Consider the following 26755-nt stretch of genomic DNA (forward strand, 5'->3'; position numbering starts at 1 on the left):
TTTTTTTTTTTTTTTTTTTTTTTTTTTTGTCTTTTCAGGGCTGTGCCCAAGGCATATGGAAGTTCCCAGCTAGGGGTCTAATTGGAGCTGTGGCCTCCAGCCTATGCCACAGCCGCAGCAAAGCCAGATCAGAGCCACGTCTGCGACCTACACCGCAGCTCACGGCAACGCCGGATCCCTAATCCACTGAGCAAGGCCAGGGATCGAACCTTCGTCCTTGTGGATACTGGTCAGATTCATTTCCGCTGAGCCACAACGGGAACTCTGATGTATCTTTTAAATAATGACTAACGAGAGTTTTAAGGACCTTACTTGAGGGAATAAAAAGTCAGCAATCCTCTCTTGATCTTAAAATTTTCTGGAAATGTTACTGGTCTGTGAAATCAAAATCTAGATCCATCGCACTCACTCCCTGGGCCATGGCTAATCTTTTCCAGTCTGATGTCCACCCCTGGTTTGCAATGTGCCTGTCTAGCTCCCTGGGCGTTTATTCCTCATTACTTATTGATAAGACGGTGCCTGAGTTCGCTACCTCAGACACGTCCTTGGGAGTTGTATCAGCGTGAGTCAGCCTTGCGAGTTCAGGAAACCGTCAAGATCACATCGCCGAGCTTCAGGGTGGGAGGTGGGCCCCGGCGAATTCTCCAAAGTCACTGTCACCTCGGGAGGTCTCTGGAAGCCCGCCAGCCGCCTCTCTGACAACACTCCCACTTCTGCATCTCTTGCCTTTCTCACTCTTAGATTATAAAGGCCGCAGATGTATGACTTTAGAAAAGCAACGCGCATCATGTTAGAGTTTGAAGAAGTAGCTCCCTTCTCAAGGGGAAGCTGCCTTTTACTGATAGCTGGTTTTCTCAGCGTCTCTGTAGACACAGAGTAGGTCAGAAATCTCTGAACAAGCACAGGGAAACGGCAGTTGTGTCGCTGACTGAGAGTCTCTTCCGTGAAGATGTGCACGTAAACCTCCAAGATGGAGAAATTGTGAGCATTATTTGCCAAACTCATTCAACTATGAAATCAACCACCCACTTTTGTTTTCCAAGGCATCTGATGGGATAACATTGCACAAAAGGCACTTGGGAAACCTCGCTCATTTTAATCCAGAGGTTCTCAACTCAGGGCGATTTTGCTCCCCGGGGGACGTTTGGCAAGCTCTGCAGACGTTTTGGTGTCACATGCGGTGGGGGGATCTAGAAGGCAGAGACCAGGGAGGCTGCCCAACATCGTGTAATAGACAGGACAGTCCCCGTGGCAAGAATTACCTGGCCCAAAATGTCAGTGTGGAGGTTGAGAAACCTGGTCTAAACCAGTGTTTCCAAAACTTCCTGTGATAAGAATCACCTGGGATTTTTGTTAAACTGTTCAGTTTTCAAGACTTCTCCCCCTGGGAGAGTCGAACTCACTGGGTCTTGGATGAGGTCTTTGGCAACAGCCCCACAGGATTCTTTTTTTTTTTTCTTTTTACAGCCACACCTGCAGCATATGGAAGTTTTCAGGCTAAGGGTCAAATCAGAGATGCAGCTGGGATCTCTGCCATAGCCACGGCAATACTGGATCCAAGCTGCACCTGCGACCGACCTGGCAGCTCTCAACAAAACTGGATCCTTAACCCACTGAACAAGGCCAGGGATTGAACCTGCATCCTTACAGAGACAACATCAGGTCCTTAACCCACTGAGCCACAGCAGGAACTCTGAGAGGAAATTTGTTTATTTTTTATATACATACACACACACACATATATATTTTTTGCTTTTTAGGGCACCCAAGGCATATGGAAGTTCCCAGGCTAGGGGTCAAATGAAGCTATAGCTGCCAATCTACACCACAGCCACAGCCACATGAAATCCAAGCTGTGACCTATACCACAGCTCACAGCAACGCTGAATCCTTAACCCACTGAGCAGGGCCAGGGTTTGAAACCACATCTTTATTGAAACTGGTGGGATTCTTAGCCAGCTGAGCCACAATGGGAACTCCAAAATCTGTATTTCTTTCTTTTTTTTTTTTAATTTTATTTATTTATTTATTTATTTTTGTCTTTTTGCCTTTTCTAGGGCCACTCCCATGGCATATGGAGGTTCCCAGGCTAGGGGTCCAGTCGGAGCTGTAGCCGCCGGCCTACACCAGAGCCACAGCAACACGGGATCGGAGCCGCGTCTGCGACCTACACCACAGCTCACAGCAACGCCGGATCCTTAACCCACTGAGCAAGGTCAGGGATTGAACCTGCAACCTCATGGTTCCTAGTCAGATTCGTTAACCACTGCACCACGATGGGAACTCCCAAAATCTGTATTTCTAACGAGTTCCCAGGGGATACCGATGTGGCTGGTCTGGGGGCCACTTGGAGAACCACTGGTTTAAGGGGTTTCTTCTCGTGCAGGTGGCGATGCCTCCATCATTCCAATGCTTGAGTCTGAAGATCAGCCTTGCTGTCCTGTCAGCAGAGATTGGGCCAATAACCCATCAGTGGAAGCCAATAATAACCTAAAAGCCCCCGAAGGTAAAAGGAAATGTGAAGACCCAGATAGTCCTGGGACCAAAAAGACGAGGGTTGAGCCGGGGCCTCCTGATGGTATGACTCACCATCAGAGTTTTGACTATCAGGAAAGTGGCCCAGTCCCACCAGATGTCAACAGCTCTCATCTCACTGCAGAGGAACTGGCTACCGTCCCTGGAATGGCCCACAGTGGTGCCAAAGTGGTGGACATTTATAGAACTGGAGCTAAGTGTGTGCCTGGAGAAGCTGGTGACTTGGGAGGGCCTGGTGCTGCGTATCACCAAGTAGGACTGCTCCGCGTGAAGCCAGGCCGAGGGGACAGGACTTGCTCCATGTCCTGCAGTGACAAGTTGGCACGGTGGAACGTTCTTGGATGCCAAGGGGCACTGCTGATGCACTTCCTGGAAGAGCCTGTCTACCTGTCAGCCGTGGTCATTGGAAAGTGCCCGTACAGCCAGGAGGCCATGCAGAGAGCACTGATTAGAAGGTAAGAGAGCAGGGAGGGAAGTCTCTCCAAGAAGCAGTCTGAGCATTTGTCCAAAAAGCCTTGGACAGAAGCTCCCACTGGGGCACAGTGGGAACGAATCTGACTAGTATCCACGAAGATGCAGGTTTGACCCCTGTCCTCTCTCAGTGAGTGGGTTAAGGATCCGGCGTTGCCATGAGCTATGGTGTAGGTCGCAGACGCAGCTCAGATCTGGCATTGCTGTGGCTGTGGTGTGGGCTGGCAGCTGTAGCTCCAATTCGACCCCTAGCCTGGGAACTTCATATGCTTCAAGTGGGGCCCTAAAAAGCACACACAAAAAAAGTCTTGGACACACATGCATATATACATACAAAGACTTGAGAACTGTCATAAGGAAATAATTAAGTGCTGAAATATTTAGCTTTGAGTGAACTTATTTAAAAAAAAAAAAAAGAACAAAGAAAAAAATGAAATGATCAGCAGTAGAAGATTGTGACTTTTTGGTTTGTTTTTTTTTTGGCCAAACCTGAAGCATGTGGAAGTTCCTGGGCCAGGGATGGAACCATCGCCACAGCATCAACCCAAGCCGCTGCAGTGACCACACTGGATTCCCAACCCACTGCACCACAAGAAAACTTCAACAATTGTGATTTTTGTTACAACTAATATTGATGAATATATAACATGGGAAGAAAGATGCTCATTGAGTTCCCTTTGTGGCTCAGTGGTTAATGATTCCAACTAGGATCCATGAAGACTCGGGTTTGATCCCTGGCCTTGCTCAGTGGGTTAAGGATCCGACATTGCCATGAGCTGTGGTGCAGGTCACAGACGTGGCTGTGGTGTAGGCCGGCAGCTGTAGCTCCGATTTGACCCCTAGCTTGAGAACTTCCATATGCCGCAGGTGAGGGCCTAAAAAAAAATAAAAATAAATAAAAAATGATAATAAAAAAAAGATGCTCATAAAGAGCAATTTAGAAGATAAAATTAGTTCATTCTTGCCTTAAAGTATATGCACATAGAAAAACATTGTAGAAGGATACACACCAAGGTATTGATGGGATTACCTCTAACTTGTGGTGTTATGTGGTTTTCTCTTCTTTGTATGTACTCTATTTTCTAATTTTTATGCAGTGTGCATATATTACTATGTTTAAAAACCCTCCAACATTAGTGTTGAAGTGTGATCTCCCTGAAGAAGGGCAGCCAAACCTGATTAATGCTGCAGTAACGTAGGGCAGAATTAGCCGTAGCCTGGAGAAGCCCGTGGGCCCTTGTCACATATACTGCTCCTAAAGCAACTCTAGGAAGCAGCCCCGGGATATGACCCGGAATTAGTAGAAATATCCACATAAAAATTGTACACAAGGAGTTCCCGCTGTGGCACAGCAGTTTAAGGATCCAGCATTGTCACCACAGTGGCTCAGATCACTGCTATGACATGGGTTCAGTCCCTGGCCCTGGAATTTCCACATGCCTTGGCCACAAAAAAAAGGTGTGAATTTTATGGTATATAAACTATATACCAATAAAGATGTTAAGGGGTAAAAAGGCAACCCTAGGCAATGTGCCCAAGACATTTTCTCTGTTTTCCATGTTTTCCTGATTCTGACACTTTTAAGTTGTTGTCGGCTCAGTTGTACCTCTACTTCATGTTGGCATCTGGTTTGTATGAAATATCCAAGAGAAAAATATGAAGCTTTTATATTATAGGATAATTCTGGTTTCTGGCATGATTGAGGGATTCCCTAGGAAGCAGATCCCAACAGGTTCTACTTAAGGTTTTCAAATCTTTCAAAGGCAGTACAAGGAATGGAGTTTGGTGTTAAAGTCCCTAAGGGATGGTGATTCGGTTCATAGTTGCCACTTTAAGGTGATGGCAGGGCCCTTCCTCCAGCCATAGGGGTCAGCTAGATTCTGTTCTGTCTCCACATTCTGTGCCATCCGCCCCTTAAATAACTAAGTCCACACACCTCCGAAGGCCTTTGCCTCCCCCTGAGACGTGGATGCCGATGCGGTCCACAGTCCTCAGTACTCTCTTTCTTGCGGAACGAACCTCACCTGCGTGCATTTCCCCTCACATTTAGGTGTCGGACCATCTCAGCTTTACCCAAAGGCTTTGGAGTTCAAGAAGTGAAAATACAGCAGTCAGATATACTATTTGAACAAAGCCGCTGTGCGGTGCAGGCAAAAAAGGCTGACAGCTCAGGCCGACTTGTTCCTTGTGGGGCAGGTAAGGGATCCGGGTTCCACTTGTCCTGGAGTAACTTGTCCCCAGACCACAGAGTCCCTAGGAGGGGCTGCCTCCTCCCAGCCTGGGAAGGCAGTTTATCGCCCGAGCGGTCAATAGTGTGGGTTCAGGAGACACCCACGCTGGGTCAAGTTCATGCTCTATGTGACCCTTGGCACCTTGTCCTCTCTTAGCCTCAGTCTCTTCACCTTCAGATAAGAATATCATTTATTCCTCAGGGTTGTTATGAAGATTAAATGAGAAATCCTGTTTCATGCATGTACTTTGTGTCCACCATGTAAACGCGTGGTGACCGTTAGCTATGATGATGATGATGACGATTCATGAACTACTTTTACTGTTGTGCTCTGGAGGCCAGGCAGCAGCAGCCACTGTCTCTGACATCATAGCCAGCTCTCACAGTCTGCAGAGATAGGAAAATATTTTTATTAAAATATCTCTGACAGGAGTTCCCATCATGGCTCAGTGGTTAACGAATCCAACTAGGAACCATGAGGTTGTGGGTTCAATCCCTGGCCTTGCTCAGTGGGTTAAGGCTCCGGTGTTGCCGAGAGCTGTGGTGTAGGTTGCGGATGCGGCTCGGATCCCGCATTGTTGTGGCTCTGGGGTAGGCCGGCAGCTACAGCTCCGATTAGACCCCTAGCCTGGGAACCTCCATGTGCCACCGGACCGGCCCCAGAAGAGGCAGAAAAACAAAAAAATAAGTAAATAAATAAAATACCTCTGACGGGAGTTCCTGGCATGGTGCAGCGGAAACAAATCCAACTAGGAACCATGAGGTTATGGGTTCGATCCCTGGCCTCACTCAGTGTTGCCTTGAGCTGTGGTGTATGTCACAGGCATAGCTTGGATCCAGCGTTGTTGTGGCTGTGATGTAGGCTGGCACCTATATCTCCGATTCGACCCCTAGCCTGGGAACCTCCATGTGCCATGGGTGTGACCCTAAAAAGACACAAGGCCAAAAAAAACCAAAAAACCTCTGACGTTACTTAACCTCAGAATCTTATCTTTTCATAGCCATCAGCTGGAGTGCAGTTCCTGAGCAGCCTTTGGATGTTACTGCCAATGGTTTTCCACAGGGAACAACAAAGAAAGCAATCGGAAGCCCTCAGGCCAGGTACAGCATGCTGGGGCAGAGGGAGACGGGGGCTGTGCTCACGCCTCACCCTGCAAAAAGAAACCTCACGCCTGTTAGCAGCCACTCCCCATCACCTTCTCCAACCCTTGCCATCCACAGATCTATGCTAGAATTTGACTACATGAAATGATACAAAAGGTGGCTTATTTCACTCTGCATAAGGTTTTCAAGGTTCATCCATGTTGTATCATGGATCACTCCCTCATTCCTGAATTCTAGTGGGTGGATATACCAGTTTTTTATCCATTCATCCATCGACGGGCATTTGGGTCATTGAACATTTTGGCTGATGTGAATAATAACGCTGCTATGAACATTCATAGACAAGCTTTTGGGTGGACGTGTGTGTTTGTAGTTCTCTTGGGTATACCTAGGAGTGGGATTTCTGGGTCACAGGATAACTAACTTGGGAGGAACTGCCAAACTGTTGACATAACATCTGTACCATTTTAAACTCCCGTCAACAATGTGTGAGTGTTTCAGTTATCCACACCCTTTCCAACATTTGTCATTGTAATCATTCTCCTGGGTGAGAAGTGCCGTCTTGTGATTTTGATTTGCATTTCCCTAAGAACTAATGATCTTGGGCATCTTTTCCTGTACTTATTGGGCATTTGTATATCTCTTTTTTTTTTTTTTTTTTTTTTTGGCCGCACCTATAGCATATGAAAATTCCCAGGTCAGCTATCAAATCTGAGTCTCCACAGAGATAGTGCCATTACCCTTAACCCACTGCACCACAGCAGGAACTCCCTGTATATCTTCTTTAAAGAAATGTATATTCAGATCCTTTGCCCCCCTCCCTTTTTTCTTGTGGCACCCTCAGCAGGCAGAAGTTCTTGGGCCAGAGATCTTACCCACACCACAGCAGCAAACTAAACTAGAGCAGTGACAATACTGGATCCTTAACCTGCTGAGCTGCCAGGGAACTCTCCTTTGCCCATTATTTATTTATTTATTTATTCTTTTTACCGCCACACCTGCAGCATATGGGAGACTCCTGGGCCAGGGGTCCAATCAGAGCTGCAGCTACAGGCCTATATACCACAGCCATAGCAATACAGGATCCAAGCTGCACCTATGACCTGCACCACAGCTTGCAGCAATGCCAGATCCTCAACCCACAGAACAAGGCCAGGGATTGAACCTGCATCTTTATGGATACTAGTCAGTTTCATTACATTTGAGCCACAGCAGGAACTCCTGACTTTTTCTTGTTGATTTGTAAGATTTCTTTGTATTTTCTGCTTTTGAGTCCTTTGTCAGAGATACATTTGCAAATATTTTCTCCAAATCTGTGGGTTATCTTTTCTTTTTTTCTTTTCTTTCCTCTTTTTTTTTTTTTTTGTCTTTTTAGGGCCACACCACCTGAGGCAAATGAAGTTTCCCAGGCTAGGGGTTAAATCAGAGCTGTAGCCACTGGCCTATACCATAGCCACAGCAATGCCAGATCTGAGCCGCATCTGCAACCTATACCACAGGTCATAGCAACTCTGGCTCCTTAACCCATTGAGCAAGGCCAAGGATTGAACCTGCCTCCTCGTAGATACTAGTCAGATTTGGTTCCACTGAGCCACAACAGGAACTCCTGTCTTTTCATTTTTTTTTTAGGTCCGAACCCACAGCATATGGAAGTTCCCAGGCCACGGGTTGAATCCGAACTGCATCTGCTGGCCTACACCAGAGCCAAAACAATGAGGGATCCAAGCTGCGTCTGCAACCTACAGCACAGCTCTTGCCAACACCAGATCCCCAACCCACTGAGTGAGGCCAGGGATCAAACTTGCATCCTCATGGATCCTAGTTGGATTCTCTTCTGCTGTGCCACAAAGGGAACTCCAATCTTTTCATTTTTGGAAAGTGTCTTTAAAGCAGAAGAGTTTTATTTTGCTGTATTTTTTTATTTTTTATTTTTTATTTTTTGCTTTTTAGGGCCGCACCTGTGGCATGTGGAGGTTCCCAAGCTAGGGGTCAGATTTGAGCTACAGCTGACGGCCTACACCACAGCAGTCTGGGCCAAGTCTGCGACCTACACCACAGCTCATGACAGCGCCAGATCTTTGACTGACTGATTGAGGCCAGGGATTGAACCTGCAACCTCATGGTTCCTACTTGGATTTGTTTCCGCTTTGCCACAATGGGAACTCCAAGCACAAGAGTTTTAAATTTTAGAGTTCCCGTTGTGATTCAGAAGGTTAAGAACCCGACCTAGTATCCATGAGGCTGAGGGTTCAATCCCTGACCTTGCTCAGTGGGTTAAGGATCCGGCATTGTCACAGCTGCAGCTGAGGTCACAAGTGCAGCTTGGATCTGATCCCTGGCCCAGGGAACTCCATGTATCACAGGGTGGCCAAAAGAAAGAAAGAAATGTTCATCTTGCCCACTCTGCTCTTCCCTCCTAGTGAGCCGCAGGAGGTCTGCAGTAGCCGGGGGCAGGCCAGGCTGTGGGCTAGCAGCCTCTCCACCAGAGGGATTTCCTACGCAGTCTGAATTAAACTGCCTCTCAGTGACTGTTGTAGGACCCCCACAATTTCCAGGTAGTTCCTTTCACTCTATGTGGCTTTTCCATTTCTTTATTATCCCCCTATAACAAGTTCTGTTGTTAAGTTCTCTTGTAGCACTGCGGGTTAAGGGTCCAGCATTATCGCTGCTGTGGCACGGGTTCAGTCCCTGACCCAGGGACTTGTGCCTTGGGTGCGGCGGGGAAAAAAAAAAAAGTTTTATTCTTCACAACCACTAACCGGGTTCGAATAGCCTAGACAGCAGACCTAGCCTGCTTCCCAGTGGCTTAGCTGTTGAATGAGTAAAATTTGGGGGTAGAGATTTTTTTTAACCAGTTTTTCCCCAAGAGCCTCCTGGCTTCAGGCCACCGTCTGCATCTCTCAGGGGACCAGCTCTTAGCCACTGGCCCGGATGTGTAAGCAGGACAGGTCACAGGGGACAGGGACCACATTTCCTGCTGAGCTGTGCCTCTGCTGTCAGCGACAGGCTAGCAGCCGTTCATACTGGCCCCACCCCCTGACTGTGGCTTCACTTTGCTGCTTTGCTCAGGTCTAAATGCTCTTCACTATGAACCTACATCCTCTTTAACCTTGAAAGCCCAGCTCAGTTACTACTGCTTTCTGGCTCAAAATTACCATCTTCTCCGTAGATTCCCCAAGTGCTGTTTTCCAGCCTGTCCCGATATGGCAATGCTTTCTGTGTGATTAGGAGTCCCCCAAGTTCTCACTCTGGGTCTCTCTCCAATTATGCAGGTAACTTGAACAAGTCCAGTAGGTCTTTGGGCCCCACCGTGTTCATATCTGTAAACCAAGGATGTTGGGGTAGATGATCTGAGGTCTCTGACACGTGATTGTCTCTCCACTTATTTTGTCTTTTTGTCCTTTTTAGGGCTGCTCCCGCGGCATATGGAGGTTCCCAGGCTAGGGGTTGAATTGGAGCTGTAGCCACCAGCCTACGCCAGAGCCAGAGCAATGCCAGATCTGAGCCACATCTGCAACCTACACCACAGCTCACAGCAACACCAGATCCTTAACCCACTGAGCGAGGCCAGGGATGGAACCCACAACCTTATGGTTCCTAGTCAGATTCACTTCCGCTGTACCACGATGGGAACTTCTTGTTTCTCCATTTAGAAGGCAGACTCCTTACAGGAGGAAGGGCATGGTGGAAATAGCAGAGGCTTGGCAGTTCAGGAAACCACTGTTTAATTCCTAGCTACCTTTCCCCCCAAGCTGTGTAAACTTGGGCACAGTACATTACCTCTCTGAGGAACTATACAGCAGGGGTAACTCAGAATGTCTACCGCACAGGAGTGTTGTGAGAGTTGAGTGAGGGCGTGTCTCTAACATGGTGCAGGGCTTGCAGTAGACATCTCATTAAGATAGATTTCGGAGTTCCTATCATGGCGCAGCGGAAACTAACCTGACTAGGAACCATGAAGTTGTGGGTTCGATCCCTGGCCTCGCTCAGTGGGTTAAGCATCTGGTGTTGCTGTGAGCTGTGGTGTAGGTCACGGATGTGGCTCAGATCTGGCGTTGCTGTGGCTGTGGCGTAGGCCAGCAGCTGTAGCTCCGATTCTGCCTCTAGCCTGAGAAACCTCCATATCCCGCGGGTGTGGCCCTAAAAAGCAAAATTAATTAATTAATTAATTTAATTACTGGTGCAACACTCAAAGGTAATATTTATTTAGGTCTTTATGTTTATTACAAACAACAAGATAATAACAGGAATCAGATGAAGGACCCCCATTTTCAAGATGCTTAATTTTACCTTTTGCCCTAAACTGGTGAATCTTTTTCAATTCTCTTTGCCCTGAAGAGGCAAATCCTCTTCCCATCTGGCGAGATACCAGAGCATCCTGGAAAGGTTATTACATGCCTCGTTGGATTATAAAAGAGGAAGGTAAGAGATTAAAAAAAAAAAAATCTAGGAGTTCCTATCATGGCGCTACGGAAACGAATCTGACCAGGAAAGATGAGGTTGCAGATTTGATCCCTGGCTCTCTCTGTGGGTTAAGGATCCAGCGTTGCCGTGAGCTGTGGTGTAGGTCACCAAGACAGCTTAGATCTGGCATTGCTGTGGCTGTGGTGTTGTAGGCCGGCAGCTGTAGCTCCAGTTAGACCCCTAGCCTGGGAACTCCCATAAGCCTCAGGTGCGGCCCTAAAAATCAAAAAAAAAAAAAACTTAAAAATTAAGAAATTTTTTAAAAATCTAGGAGTTTCTTTTGGTGCAGCAGATTAAGGATCTGATGTTGTTGCAGCAGTGGCTGAAGTTACTCCTGTGGCACAAGTTTAATGCCTGGCTAGGGAATTTCCATGTGCTGTGGGTGTGGCAAAAAAAAAAATGCAAAATCTCAGTGTGTCAAAGTATGTAAGAATAAAGGTAGGAATAGACCGAAATGTAAATGTATAATCTTTAAAAAACTATGTATCTCTGTGTATAGCTTTCCTTGCTCTTTGATGCACAAATCAGCAGTGTTAACCAACTCATCAGGAAAAATCTAACATCTAAAAATGTAATCCTCACTGCTAAAAGGAACCAGGGCTCATTGGAGCACAGCATCTAGCAGCCACCAAGATTATTTTGCTCCACAGATGACATCAGTCGTTATTTTTGGATGTCCCTCTGACAGAGGAATTACTAGTATGGTCACTCGGTTATGTTGTTGACAAGTCTCGAGAAGGGTCTTACTTCTGTGGAGGGAGCTCTTCTCCAGCAGAGGAGAGATTCCCAGTGTGTCTTTATAGCTACAGCACCTTACCTTACTCATGAAATGACTTACATCAAAAGCATTCACACGAGAAGGTGCCGTTTGCAGATGGCATGTACAGATCTGGTCTCAAGAAGCTGTTAAAGTCTCTATCACTGATGGCTCCTTACAGTGACACTAGAGGCTTTGACATTCCACCACCTGTTGGTGGTGAATACAGTCCATTTGGCTCCTTGCATTGAGGTGTAAGTGATACGTTCCTTTAATGAACCTGGAGCGGATCCCATTTCCAGGATACAGATCATGACATGGTTGGTTGCTAAAGCTTCTTGTTCTTACGAATGAAATGCTTTGATACACTTCAGGAAGGTCGTGGGATGATAAGAGCCAAGTCTTCTCTCCTTGATGCACATCCGTGACCACTGGGTTACAGCAAACGTCTCAATCCTTTGGTGACCACCCATTGGCTAGGTTTCACTGATATTGAACTGTCAGATTGTTTTGTTCCTGAGTAATGGTTTTCTCATTTAAACACTTGCCCAGTGTTTTGGTTCTATAGTTTTGTTAGTTCATTTTCAGTTCAAGGGGATTGATATCTCAAACTGACATTTCTTACTTCAGCTTTAGCTGCAAGTCTTTATTAGTTTAATCAGGCCACTTTGTTAATTGAGTGGAAAAAAATATGAGTACTTTGACCTGCAAGGATTTCATATATCTAACATCTTTCTCATCCACCTGCAATGACCCAACGCATGGTTATGTATAAAAAAGGCTCTCAGGTCCAATACAAGCTCCCTGTCAGAAAAACTCATTTTATTTTCTACTCTTTTAGAAAAAGAAACTACAGGAGTTCCCATCATGATGCAGCGGAAACAAATCTGACTAGGAACCATGACGTTGCGGGTTCGATCCCTGGGCTCACTCAGTGGGTTAAGGATCCGGTTTGCCCTGAGATGTGGTGTAGGTCACAGATGCGATTCGAGTCTGGAGTTGCTGTAGCTGTGGTGTAGGCCGGCAGCTATATCTCTGACTCGACCCCTAGCCTGGGAACCTCCCTATGCTGCGGGTATGGCCCTAAAAAAAAAAAAAGACAGAAAAAGAAACTATAGTAATTTTTTTGGAATCTACATGTTTTAAGAGAACACATATCAAGGAGTCCCCACTGTCCCACAGTGGCTTAAATAGCCAGTGTTGCTGAAGCTGTGGCATACGTCACAGCCACGGCTTAGATTAAATCCCTGGCCCAGGAACTTCTATATGCAACAGGTGAGGCCAAAGAAAAAGTGAACACATATCAAATCTAGAATATATGTTTTGGAGTTCCCATCATGGCTCAGTGGTTAACAAATCCAACTAGGAACCAAGAGGTTGCGGGTTCGATCCCTGGCCTTGCTCAGTGGGTTAAGGACCTGGCGTTGCCGTGAACTGTGGTGTAGGTTGCAGACTCGGCTCGGATCCTGCGTTTCTGTGGCTGTGGCGTAGAGCAGCAGCTACAGCTCCGATTAGACCCCCAGCCTGGGAATCTCCGTATGCTGTGGGTTCGGCCCAAGAAATGGCAAAAAGACAAAAAAAAAAAAAAAGAAGAATGTATATTTTAATGTATAATATATATTTACATATTTATTATATAATAGCATAATTTATATATTATATAATAGTATATAGTGTAGATTAATATTACATAATAGTGTAATACTGTGTTGTAAATATATAATATTATATCATAATTTATAATATATATTTAAAGTCTATTTCAGTTCTATTTCATTGGTCTGTTTGTTTATCCTTGTGCCAAAACCATACTCTTTCCCCCACCCCACTTGTTACAGCCACACACCCACGGCATATGGGAACTCCCAAAACCAAACTGTTATTAACTGTAGTTTTATAATAAGATGGTATCTGTTAGGGAAAGTCCCCTTGCCTTGTCTTTCAACAGTGTCTTGACTTTTCTTGGACTTTAAATCTCAAAATCAATTTGTGGAGAATTAACATCTTTCAGTGTTAATTCTTCCAAACCAGGAATGTGGTGTATATCTCTCTCTATAATCCTGGTGCCAAATTGGCAGATGTGCCCCAAAGTTAAAACAAGCAGTTATTTAGGTCTTCCCTCCTTAAATTTCAGTAGATTTTATTATTTTCTTCACGTAGATTTTCTTTTATTAGATTTATTTCTTGAATGTTGTATTAGTTATCTCTTGCTACATAACAGATTATGCACACACCCTGAAAAAAAGACTTACTGGCTTCAAACAACAATTAACATTTATTATTTCATAGTCTCTGTGGGTCAGGAATTTGAGAGGAGCTTAGCTGAGTAATTCAGGCTCAGGGGCTCATGAGGTTGCAATCCATTCTGTCAGCCAGGGCTGCAGTCATCGAAGGCTTGACTGGGGCTGGTGGGTCTAGTTTCAAAATGCCTCGCTCATGTGGCTGCTGGGTCGGTGCTGGCTGCTGGCAGGAGGGCTCAGTTCCTCTCAGCTTGGATCTCTCCATAAGGCTACAGTTATTCATGTTAACAACATGATGCCTGGTTTCCCCATAGAGTGGGCAATCCAAGAGAGCAAGGCAGAAGCCACTGTCTTGTATGACCAGCCTCAGAAGTCACACTCCATCTGCAGTCTCCTAATGGTTGTTCAGGTCAGCCCTATTCACTGTGGGAGAGGATTGCATGCGTGAATTCCCGGAAGCGAGAATCATTTGAATCATTTGGAATCGATTGAAATCAAGAATCATTTGAAGATTAGCTACCATCGATACTCTCTCTCTCTTTTTTTTTTTTTTTTTTTTTTGTCTTTTTGCCTTTTCTAGGGCCACTCCCGAGGCATATGGAGGTTCCCAGGCTAGGGGTCGAATCGGAGCTGTAGCTGCTGGCCTACGCCAGAGCCACAGCAACTCGGGATCCCAGCCGCGTCTGCGACCTACACCACAGGTCACAGCAACACCAGATCCTTAAACCACTGAGCAAGGCCAGGGATCGAACACGCAACCTCTTGCTTCCTAGTCGGATTCGTTAACCACTGCGCCACCACGGGAATTCCATCGATGCTCTCTCAAGTAATTCATTTCATTTTCTGGCCATTGCTTTTGAAATCAATTTTTTTGTGTATTTCATTTTGTTTATTTCATATTGTTAGATTATTTCATGTTTATTTCTCTCTGACAGTTAATGTTTGTATCTAACAATTTTGCTAACTCTTTTTTGCAGCAGGGAGTGGGGGGGCACACCCACAGCATATGGAGGTTCCCAGGCTGGGGGTCGAATCGGAGCTGTACCTGCTGGCCGACACCACAGCCACAACAACACCGGATCGTTAACCCACTGAGCGAGGCCAGGGATCAAACCTGTGTCCTCATGGATGCTAGTCAGGTTTGTTTCCACTGAGCCACGATGGGAACTCCTGCTAACTCTCATTATTCTACTAATGTATCTGGGAATTCTTTTGGAATTTTTTTAATGCAGACAATCTCTTCCAAGTAGTCCTTCTCTATACTTTCATTTCCTTTGATTTTCTATATTTTCATGACTTACTGGGCTGACCAGAACTGACAAAATCACAGTCATCTGCAAATAATGACTTTGGTTTTTGCTTTACAATCTTTATTCTTGTTATTTCTTGTCTTACTGGCCAGACCTTCTGTATAATGTTGGATGAAAGCAGTGATAGCAAGTATCCTTATATTAATCCTGATTGTTAAGGACATAAATTTCCTGTAGGCTTTTCATAGCTATCCTTTATAAATTTAAGTCCTGTCTTTTCTAGTTCTAGTCCTAGTTTGCTAAAAGGTTTTAATTCACTCAGTGGATGTTGAATTCTAATAAATGCTTTTTCTGTATATATTTTCCTCATAACTATGTTACTTTTCTCCTTTAATCTATTAATGAGTTCCGGTAGTTTTTTGGTTGTGGCTTTTTTTAAAATGTTAAAGCAGCCCAGAGAGAGAGACATGTGGGAGCCCAGTGTTCCCTTTCCAGCAGTGATTCCTCCTGGAGGCCAGGTCCCAGCCAGATAAGAGGGCTTTTTAGCACACTGTACAATTCTCTATTTCATATGTGCCAGAGCCAGCCCCTGTGTCTGAGCTGATGGTACAATTTTCAAGGAAAGGTACAGTATATAAAACAAGAGTGTACGTTGTAGGCACGCACAACACATCCCAACTTCTAGATCAGCCCACAAATATATGTGTATATGAGGGAAAGGAAGGTGGCACATCCCTCTAGCCCCAGCTGACGTGAATGGGCAAATCCAAGAAGGCCTAAGTGGCTGGTAGGCATTCACACTGACTTCCTTCACTCTTCCAAACCATGACCCCCATGGAGCTTGATGGATTCACCTCCAAAGGAGCGTGTGGAGATTCTCTGTTGAGTGACTTGTCCAAATGGGCTTTATAACCACGTTCTCACAGTAAGCAGGAGTCCCATCTCTGAAACAAAGCTTTCCATTGCCTGTGAGCCATCTTACTCGAGAGGCCAGCTCCCTTGAAAGGAGGTAGCCAAACATGACTGATGAGTGTCCTGGGGGCAAAATTTAAAAATTCTCTCTCTCTTTTTTTTTTTTTTTGGTCTTTTGTCTTTTTAGGGCCAAACCCACAGCATATGGAGGTTCCCAAGCTAGGGGCTGAGTTGGAGCTGTTGCTGCCAGCCTACGCCACAGCCACAGCAACACAGAATCCAAGCTGTGTCTGTCCTGCACCACAGCTCACGGCAACCCTGGATCCTTAACCCGCTGAGCAAGGCCAGGGATCGAACCTGTGTGTTCATAGATACTAGTCAGGTTCGTTAACCCCTGAGCCACCATGGGGACTCCTGATAACATAATCCTTAAGATGAGAATAATTTTTGTTCCACAACCTAATCAGACTCTTAGGTCTGGGTTTTTCTTCTTGCCAAGGGCTGGTGAAAATAGGGACTCTGGGACATTCATAACTAAAAAGATACAGTGTGGGAGTTCCTGTCGTGGCGCAGTGGTTAACAAATCCGACTAGGAACCATGAGGTTGCGGGTTCGGTCCCTGCCCCTGCTTAGTGGGTTAACGATCCAGCGTTGCCGTGAGCTGTGGTGTAGGTTGCAGACGTGGCTCGGATCCTGCATTGCTGTGGCTCTGGCGTAGGCCAGCGGCTACAGCTCCGATTTGACCCCTAGCCTGGGAACCTCCATATGCCGCGGGAGCAGCCCAAGAAATGGCAAAAAGACAAAAAAAAAAAAAAAAAGATACAGTGTGAAGCCCAGTATCTTTGATAGGGGTCTGCTACATAGCAAACACTTAATAAAACCTCTTGATTTTCTTTTTCCCAAACAGATCCCGAATCAGCAAAGTAGAGCTCTTTAGATCATTCCAGAAGCTGCTAAGCAGTGTTTCAGAGGACAAGTGGCCAGACTCACTCAGGTAATGCCATTGACCTAAGTGTTTTCTTATTTAGGAAGTCATGTGGTTTAATTTTGGCTTATGAATGGCAGGAATCATTGGCAGGCATAGTGGATCAGTAGGCCAGTGGGTACTTATTACTGACCCCGTGTTCTTCTTTCCCCATAGCCACAGGTGCAGATTCGTGCATGATCGGAGGTGCGGTGGGTGGGTAGTTGGGTGGTACAGAGTCCCGAGACCCTAAGGGTAGCGCTGGGGCCTGGCCCATCCCAGGCCCTCCCTGTATTCCGCCCCCACACGGAGGGCATTGTGGAAATGAGTGCTTGGGGGCAGCACCTTCGGATAGGAACATCGTTCTCTCCCCTTTTTGTTCCCTCAGTAGTTGTTAACCGCAGCCCCTTGACTTAAATTACGTTCCACAGTCATTTAGAGTGTAGAGAACTATGAAACCACTTCAGGGGCAGGCGGGGGCAGGGGCAGAATTCACCAACTACTGCCCAGAGTTAGGCCACACCTCATGGGGTCAGGGCACAGTCCCCACTGCTGGCCTCACTTCAGACACTAGCCACAAACTGGGAGGCCCCCAAGTCACTCACACTTTGACCAACTGACTACAAACCTGAGGGTTCCTACTACCCTCTCAGGTTCAGTAATCCACTCAACCACTCAAAGAATTCAGGAAGGCAGCATACTTACACTTCCTTTTACTGTCTTTTGTCTTTTTAGGGCCGCACCAGTGGCTTATGGAGCTTCTTCCCAGGCTAGGGGTCAGATCGGAGCTGTAGCCCCTGGTCTATGCCACAGCAACACCAGATCTGAGCCTCATCTGCAGCCTACATCACAGCTCATGGCAACGCTGGATCCTTAACCCACTGAGCAAGGCCAGGGATCAAACGTGTGTCCTCCTGGATGCTAGTCGGGTTCGTTAACCGCTGAGCCACGACGGGAACGCCTTACCTTTTACTGTGAAAGATGCAAATTAGGGCCAGATAAAAGGAGGGACACACAGGGCAAGACCTGGGAGGGGCCCAAACCCGACACTTTGGTGTCCTCAGGATGCATCACCCTCCCAGCACATCACTGTCACCAACAGGACACTGACCCGAGCTTCTGCGTCCAGAGTTTGGGGTTTCATCCGTACACATGACCAGTAGAATCATTGGCCACGTGTGTGATTGAACTCTATCTCCACCGCCCAAGTCTTCCCACCCCAGGAGGTCACACGAAACAGATGGCCCAAAGCCCCAGCTCTCTAACCTCATAATTGGTCTTTCCGGCCTGGCCAGCCTGGCCTGAAATTGTGCAGGGCCCACCACGAGTCACTTCATTAAGCATAAACTTGAGTGTGATCTGAGGGGTTCACCATGAATAACAAAGATATTCCTCTTATTAGGAAAATTCTAAGGGTGGTATAAGTCACCTCCCAGGAACTGGCAACAAAGACCAGGAGACCAGCCAAATTCTTTTTTATACAACAGTTTTGGGAAGCAAAAGAGTATAGACACTTCTTTTTGAAGAGGCTAGTCACCTGTTCTCACCATCATGTGTCCTGTGTATTGATGCCCTCCAGTCATCTGTGGTCAGTTTTCTTGTTTCCTGTCTGAAAAATGTATCAGACTGGAACTGCATGGGTTTCCATACATTGTGTGTGTGCAAAACATATCTGGACTTAGGTAAGGAGAGACTTCATTTGAAAGGGTTATTGCGGAGTTCCTGCCATGGCACAGTGGGTTAAGATTCTGACTGCAGCAGCCTGGGTCACTGCGGAGGCACGGGTTCAATCCCCAGCCCGGTGCAGTGGGTTAAAGGAACTTAAAGGAACTTCCATTGCCACAGCTATGGCTCGGATTTAGTCCCTGGCATGGGAACTTCTCTATACCATGAGTGCAGACACAAAATATAAATAAATAATAAACAAAGGATTATTGCAGTAAGAGAAGGGGCCTGTGACAATAGGAAGAGGAGGACTCATGCACTTGCAGGAGTGCCACAGTCTCAAGATCTGTAAGCCTCTCTAATAGCAGGAGCAGAGGTATATACACGGAGAGGTTAAGTTAGAACCAGGAATGAGAACGGGATGGATGAGCGGGTGCTTCGATGACAGTTGAACAGGAAATGTTGACTCTCAGGAGGGGCCGTGAGGAAGAGGTTCTTAGACGTGCTCATGGTGGCTCAGGCCAAGGGTGGCTCAGAGTTCGGGGTCTGGGGAAAGGAGAGAAGCATAACTAACATTTGGCTAAGTTAGCAGGTTTTGTCGAGATGCTGTCAGTGGGTATGAACAGTTCAGTAATCATGAGACAATGAATGGGCATTGGGAGGGTCTGTGTCTGGCCTTGTCCCAGCTAAACCAGGGGCATCCGTGAGTGTATACGCCATGAAGAAGGGCGGTTCTGGAGTCCCTGTTGTGGCTCAGCAGTAACAAACCCGACTGGTATCCATGAGTATGCGGGTTCGATCCGGCATTGCCGCGAGCAGTAGGTCACAGACGAGGCTTGGATCCTGAGTTGCTACGGCTGTGGTATCAGCTGGCGGCTATAGCTCAGATTCAACCGCTAGCTTGGGAATTTCCATATGTCACAGGTACAGCCCTAAAAAGCAAAAGTAAGGAAATAAATAACAACAACAAAACCAAGAGGAAGATACAGTTGTTCTTCTTTTATCTGATTCCACCAGGACCAGACCAAACTAGCATTCTGCTTATTCTTACCTATTTTAATCCATGTTGTTTTCTGGTGAATTCCTTACAGAGGAAATAAGAGTCGCTGTAGGACAGCATAACAGTATCCTTCTGTTCCTAAGTCTCTTGTAATAAATCTGTCCAGTCGATTGCTCAGGTGTCCTGCTGGCAATGGTGGTGAGCTTTCCAGTGAGACCTGTATTTGGTCGTGTGTGTGCATTAGGGTGCAGAAGCTAACGACGTACCAAGAATACAAAGAGGCTGCAGCCACTTACCAGGAGGCCTGGCGCGCACTCCGGAAGCAGGCATTTGGATCCTGGATCAGAAACCCACCAGATTACCACCAGTTTAAATGAGAAAAGCTTGCTGGCAGCAGGTGTTCTCCGTCCCTTCATGCTGGATCACCTCCTTCCTACAGGCTGAACAAGCCTTAGCTTCCCCTGCAACTGATAAGGGAAAAAAAAAAAAAAAAAAAAAGACCGCCACCTACCAGAGCAATATATCTCTTCTGTGTGAGATGGGTGGAATTCCCGAACATGGCACAGTCTATACTTGATTGGAGTAGCTCTCTGCTAAAATAGCATCTTGCTAGTGACCTTGGTATGTGTCCTGTGTTTTACTGCTTCTCTAAGAATTTGGAATATGATGCTTTAAAAGTACTCAGCAGTAGCTCCATTTTATGTGTTCCTACGCTGATGTGGCAAGGATTCATTGGGCTGAGAGGATAATTGAATCTCTGCAAGTTTTAGAGCTTCGCCTGTCATAGTGGACATGTATTTCGCACCCCCCGCCTTTCTTCCTTTGGAGAGCCACCCTGCTCTGCTCTATCCACGAGACTTGGTTGATGCAAACTTTACTCCTTAGCTCCAGAAATGTGAGCCAGACCTGAAGAGTCTGGAATTATTGCCAGAGCCGTCAGGTAAGATTCTCTCCTCTTGTATCAGGAGCAGTAAGCTCCATGCAATCTGGGACTGCCTGTGGCTGCCTTTGAGAACAAAGGCAATGAAGGAAAGAGCCAAGAGAATCAAAACTCTCCTGACCATGTCTAGATCCTTGAAGCTAGTGCCTACTCTGCCTTTCAGTTGTGTGAGATAAATTCCTATTGTTTTGCGTAAGCCCGTTTGAGACTTTTCTATGACTTTGAATGGAAAGAGTTCTGTCTAAAAGGCCAAAAGTCCCTATAGCAGCTGAGCAACTGACCTAGCAACCAGTCCTGTTTTTACTAACATTTAATGTTTAACTCTCAACCTCTTCACACCCTAATTTATTGACTGAAAATCGGAGCTCTCCATGTTAGGATAATCAAGGTCCTTGGTGGGTCTTCAGTACTTGTTTATTGCTGCATTTTTTTTTTTTTTTTTTTTTTTTTTGATTTTTAGGGCCTTATCCACAGCATAGATCCCAGGCCAGGGGTCTCATCAGAGCTACAGCTGCCAGCCTACACTACAGCCACAGCAACATAGGTTCCGAGCCACGTCTGCGACCTATACCTCAGCTCACAGCAGCACCAGAGCCTCAACCCACTGAGCGAGGCCAGGGATCGAACCTGCAACCTCATGGTTCCTAGTTGGATTCGTTTCCACTGTGCCACATTGGGAACTCCCTGCTTTAAATATTTTTAAACAACGGCTTTATTAAGATATAATCCACATGCCATAAAATTCACCCACTTGAAGTGTACCACTCAGTGGTTTGAGTAAATCCACAAAGGTGTACAAGTGGCACCACAGTAAATTTTAGAACACTTTTGTTCTGTCCAGTACAGAGCCCATTAGCAGTCCCTCCTCATGACCCCTCAACCCACCAGCCCGAGGGCAGGCTGTAATCTGCTTTGTGTCGCTATGGATTTGCCCGTCCTAAAACATTTCATATAAAGGGAATAAAATTTTTGATTTGTAGTTCCCTTTGTAGTTCAGCAGGTTAAGAACCCAACTAGTATCTATGAGGATATGGGTTCAATCCCTGGCCTTGCTCAGTGGGTTAAGGATCTGGTGTTGCCATGAGCTGTGGTGTAGGTCACAGATGTGGCTCAGATCCCACGTTGCCGTAGCTGTGCAATAGGCTGGCAGCTGCAGTTCCAATTTGCCCCCTAGCCTAGGAACTTTCATGTGCTGCAGGCGTGGCTGGGAAAAAAAAGAAAGAAAGAAAAAAAAAAGAGAAAGAAGACAGTGAATCCTAACCATTACGTTTCACCCAACGAAATTAACAATAATTCCTTAATATCTATTATGCAGGCTGTGCTTGGTTTCCCCTGTTGTCTCAAAAATATCTTTTGACTTTAGAGTTGTTCAAATTAGGATTCAGGCAGTCTACACAGTGCATTTGATGGATGTGTCTTGTCTCATGAAATCCGTAACAGTTCATTCTCCCTTTTTTGGGCTTCACAAATGGTCATTTGTCCTGTAGACTCTCCCCCACTCAGGGTTGGGCTGCTTATTCCCTCCAGTGTTGGTGACAGGTTCCTCTGTGTCCCATGTTTTCTACACATTTGTGCTTATTACATGGAGGGCTTGATTGCATTTGGGTTCAGTTCTTTGCCAGTGATTCTGCACACTTCTCTTGCGTCATATCCAGGGGACCATAATGTCGCACTGTTGCCCTTTCTGTGATTGATCAGTGCATTCAGTGCTCCCAGCTATGAGCTGTCCCATCACGCTTTCACGTAACTATTTTAGCAGCTGCTTCAAGGCCCCCTCAGGTTGATTCACTAGACAGCCACAGCCATGCCAGATCCAAGCCACATCTGTGACCTATACCACAGTCACAGCAACACCAGATCCTTAACCCACTGAGCAAGGCCAGGGATCAAACCTGCATCCTCATGGATACGAGTCAGGTTCGTTACTGCTATACCACCACAGGAACTCTGCCTCCCATGTTTTAGAACTCCCAGGGGAGCCCCCTCTCTCTCTTTCCCTCCCTTTCTCTCTTTCTCTCTGTCACATACACACACCCACCCACACCAGCTAATTCTCCTGGCAACGATGTGCAACAGTAAGTACAAAGTACTGCCAATCAGGAAAGTTCACCCCAGCCTTGGGTGCTGACACCCTGTGGTGTGCAGAACAACCCCCCACAACAAAGAATTATCCAGTCCAAAATGTCAGTAGTGCTGAGGTTGAGGGGTTGATTGTGAGTGTTTTAAAGTCACTTGAAATAGTTCCTCTCTAGTTACTGCTCCAAATCTATAGTAAATTTTATTTCATTTTGCTTTCAACTTATAGGAGGGCTTTTTAAAAAAATTATATATAGTAAAATATTTAGGAGTTCCTGTCATGGCGCAGCGGAAATGAATCCAACTAGGAACAGTGAGGTTGCGGGTTTGATCCCTGGCCTTGCTCAGTGAGTTAAGGATCTGGTGTTGCCGTGAGCTGTGGTGTAGGTCGGAAATGCAGCTCGGATCTGGCGTGGCTGTGGCTCCAACGTAGGCCGGAGGCTGTAGCTCCGATTAGACCCCAGCCTGGAACCTCCATATGCTGCGGGTTCGGCCCTAAAAAAGGACGAAAAATATTTATTTGGTTCCCAAGTTGACAAGTTTTTAAAAAAGCTGCATTCAGAGGGGTCTTCTATCTTTGTCCCCTCACCTCTGTTTCTTGTTGCTGCCATTAGTAACCATTTTCATTAGCTGTTGGTGGATATTTCATTTTTTCTACTGAAATACTCTGTGACTAGCTTATATAGAATATTTTGGTTTTCTGCCAATATATCTTTTGGATAGATTCTTAGAGGTGGGACTTGCTATGTCAAAGGGTAGATGAACATATAATTTTTCTTTATTGAAATAGTTCTTCAAAATTGTTCCTAAATACGAATGTAAAAAACAAGTAAAATGTAGGATGACATTATAACATTCCATTTCCATAAAAAAGGGTAGTTCCCTTCTTTATCTCGGGTAGAGGATGCAGCAGCTTCGGTTGCTGCTGTGCTTCAAATTTGATCCCTAGCCCAGGAATTTCTACATGCCATTGGTACAGCCAAACAAAAAAAAAAGAAAGATGAAAGGTATATATCTATGTTTTGCTAAACTATCTCTGAATAGACACACAGAAACGACTAACATAGGGCCTATAGGGAGAGAGAGGGAGTGGCTGGGACCTGGGAGTGGGAGGGAGACTTTTCACTGTTACTTTAAAATTTTTGAACCACGTTAATATAGTACTTATTTTAAATAAATGTGAGAGGGAGTTTTTCTGTGTCGCAGTGGGTTAAGGATTCTGTGTTGTCACTGCAGCAGCCTGTGTCAGGTGTGGGCATGGGTTTAGTCCCTGGCCAGGGAACTTCCACATGCCCTAGGCATGGCCAGAAAATAAATTTTAGAAAAGATTTTAAACATGGGGAACATTTAAGATGGTTTTAAACTACCAACACAGCACACATACTCAGACGTGACGTTGTAAGCAAAGAGGGAGTCAGCACAATTTAGGCATCTGATCTCTTCTACTAAAAAATGTCTTCCAGCATTTGACTCTTTCAGGGAAGTTTACACTTTCAGTATTACTTCCTCTTTGTTCTGTGTTCACAAGTGGGTTCTTATTTTTTTGTTTTTTAGGACCACACCCGCAGCATATGGAAGTTCCCAGGCTAGGGGTCAAATTGGAGCTGTAGCTGCCGGCCTACACCACAGCCACAGCAATGTGGGATCTGAACCACATCTGCAACCTACACCACAACTCACAGCAATGCTGGATCTTTGACCTACTGAGAGAGGCCAGGGATCGAACCCGCATCCTCTTGGATCCTAGTTGTGTTCGTTAACCTCTGAGCCACAAAGGGAACTCCCACACACAAGTGGGTTCCAATGTTATAACCATGTATGCATAATTTTTGTACTCTTTTTTTTTCTTTAGAATTACACAAAGTTGGCTTGATTTAGATAATTCTGTGTATATATTCCATTTAGTCATTTCTGCCTCAAAGCATGGGCTTAATGCCTTATTTTATGGGTTTTTTTCAGCGCCAAGCATTAGCTCACTGTCTGGGGAGACAAGCTGATGTGGAGAAAATGACCTGTGCTGGCCGCCACCGGCGTTGCACTTGGAAGAGAAGCAGGCCTTGTCTGATCTGGTCGTGTCGTGTCTGGCTGATGGAAAGCTGCCTTCACCTGGCCCTTGGCAGCACTTTTTGGCTTCAGACAGTGTTTGGAGCAAGCCTTGGGCAAAGTTTTCCAGTCTCTAAAACCCAGAGCTTGCTAGTTAGTTAAATGGCTTGGGACAGTGTTAGATTTTCAGCTGCTACTTCCCTCCTGTGATGGTGTCTGGGGGTGTCAGAGGAGCTGTTAAAAGAAGTCCCACTGCAGCAGAAGGTTATTGAAACTAAGAAACAGCTTCCAAGTAAAAAGATAAATGCACTTGTACTCACTTTCAAGGGTGCAGACATTTCTCTCCATAGGAGGAATTCCTTGGTGGTGCAGCAGGTTAAGGATCCGATGTTGTCATTCCTGTGCCTCAGGTCGCAGCCATGACACAGGTTCAATCCCTGGCCCTGGAACTTCTGCATGCTGTAGGTGCAGCCAAAAGGAAAAAAAAAAAAATCTTTCCATAGGAAAAAAGGCAGCGGCCCTGGAGGAGTAGTGAGTAGAGAAAAAAGCCAAGGCGGCAAGCATTCTGGAGAAAGCTACTTCCCAGAAGGAAGAAGTGTGTTTTTAGGGGTTTGTTTTGTTTTGTTTTTTGCTTTTTAGGGCCACACCCTCAGTATATGGAGGTTCCCAGGCTAGGGGTTGAATTGGAGCTACAGCTGCCAGCCTACACCACAGCCATATCAACGCCAGACCTGAGCTGCATCTGCGACCTACACTACAGCTCACGACAACGCTGGATCCTTAAGCCACTGAGTGAGCCCAGGGATTGAACCCACCACCTCACGGTTACTAGTCAGATTCGTTTCTGCTGCACCACAGTGGGAACTCCCAGAAAGAAGAGGTTTTTTTCATGCCACGTAATGAGGAACCGTAGTTGACCTTCACATCTTGTAAGCATGAATCCCTTTAAACTTAAATATATGAAGTTCCCGTCGTGGCTCAGTGGTCAACGAATCCGACTGAACAAATCTCCATATGCCTCGGGAGCGGCCAAAAGAAATAGCAAAAAGACAAAAATAAATAAATAAACTTAAATATATGTGCACTGGGGCTCACACTGACTTTCTGGAAGAATGTCCAAGTAGATCCAAAACAAATCTTAAGTAGTACTTGTGGTTCAAAAAAGAAAGGAAAATTCTGCAAAGAGACACTTCAGGGCTGCAGCAGGGTCACATGCATTTGACTTTTATTTCTTAAAACTGGAGCCCCAAAATTAATCAGAAGGGATGGAAATCAGAGCAGGATTTGTTGCCTGGTGGGGGAAGATGGGAGAAGGGAGTTGGGTGGAAAAAGGCTGAAGGGGGAGTTCCCGTTGTGGCTGAGTGGATTAAGAACCCGACTAGTATCCATTAGGATACAGGTTGGATCCCTGGTCTCGCTCAGTGGGTTAAGGATCTGGTGTAGCTGTGGCTGGTGTGTAGGCTAGCAGCTGAACTGATTCAAACCGTGGCCTTGGAATTTCCGTATGCCACAGGTACGGCCATTTAAAAAAATTATAAAAGGAAAGAAAAAGGCTGAAGGAAACTTTCTAGGGTGATAGAAACATTCCACGTTTTTTTTGTTTTGTTTTTTGTCTTTTTTTGCTATTTCTTGGGCCGCTCCCACGGCATATGGAGGTTCCCAGGCTAGGGGTTGAATAGGAGTTGCAGCCACCGGCCTACACCAGAGCCACAGCAACGCGGGATCCGAGCCGCATCTGTGACCTACACCACAGCTCACGGCAACGCCAGATCATTAACCCACTGAGCAAGGCCAGGGACCAAACCCGCAACCTCATGGTTCCTAGTCGGATTCGTTAACCACTGAGCCACGACGGGAATTCCTCATTCCACGTTTTGATTGAAGTGTTGATTACATGGAAGTAAACGTTTGCACACTTAAACACTGTGCATTTTATTGTGTGTAATTATATCTTAACATAAAAAAACAAACCCTAGTCCTTGTTAATTACTTGACATAGCAGAATAAGCTTTGGTCTGGATAGTCAGGTAATTATTTTGTAGTGCTAACTCTTCCACTGCTTCCTCTGTGGATGTCGGGAAAGCATTTAATCTCTGAATTCTAA

At 45.9% G+C, this 26755-nt stretch overlaps 1 protein-coding gene and 1 long non-coding RNA gene across 10 annotated transcripts in view; one reads left to right on the forward strand and one right to left on the reverse strand.

The window, feature by feature from the left end:
* The window catches only part of ADAT1 (adenosine deaminase, tRNA specific 1), a 31619-nt gene extending 6648 nt beyond the window's left edge, over positions 1 to 24971 (forward strand). For 2 of the 7 annotated variants that reach the window (XM_021093768.1, XM_021093767.1), the window contains exons 6-10: positions 2387 to 2990; positions 5057 to 5202; positions 6238 to 6337; positions 16871 to 16957; positions 24568 to 24971. In XM_021093768.1, the coding sequence (XP_020949427.1) occupies positions 2387 to 2990; positions 5057 to 5202; positions 6238 to 6337; positions 16871 to 16957; positions 24568 to 24580 (950 nt within the window). In that variant the 3' untranslated portion in view covers positions 24581 to 24971. Of the gene's footprint in view, positions 1 to 2386; positions 2991 to 5056; positions 5203 to 6237; positions 6338 to 16870; positions 16958 to 19836; positions 20729 to 24567 lie in introns of those variants that run through there. The other 5 variants (XM_005664335.3, XM_005664336.3, XR_002344489.1 and 2 more) reach the window with 4 other exon arrangements.
* LOC102159045 lies at positions 13818 to 25352 on the reverse strand. Of its 3 annotated transcripts, none has more exons than XR_002344490.1 (3): positions 24972 to 25352; positions 19644 to 20059; positions 13818 to 14224 (listed from the first exon to the last, which is right to left on the reverse strand). It is a non-coding gene; the product is annotated as an uncharacterized LOC102159045 (long non-coding RNA). The 3 variants fall into 3 exon arrangements; XR_002344492.1 differs by lacking the exon at positions 13818 to 14224 and adding an exon at positions 17765 to 19138; XR_002344491.1 differs by lacking the exon at positions 13818 to 14224 and having other exon boundaries at positions 19460 to 19809; positions 19889 to 20059.

Source organism: Sus scrofa, chromosome 6 (genome assembly GCF_000003025.6).
Source record: "Sus scrofa isolate TJ Tabasco breed Duroc chromosome 6, Sscrofa11.1, whole genome shotgun sequence".
Classification (NCBI taxonomy): Eukaryota; Metazoa; Chordata; class Mammalia; order Artiodactyla; family Suidae; genus Sus; species Sus scrofa.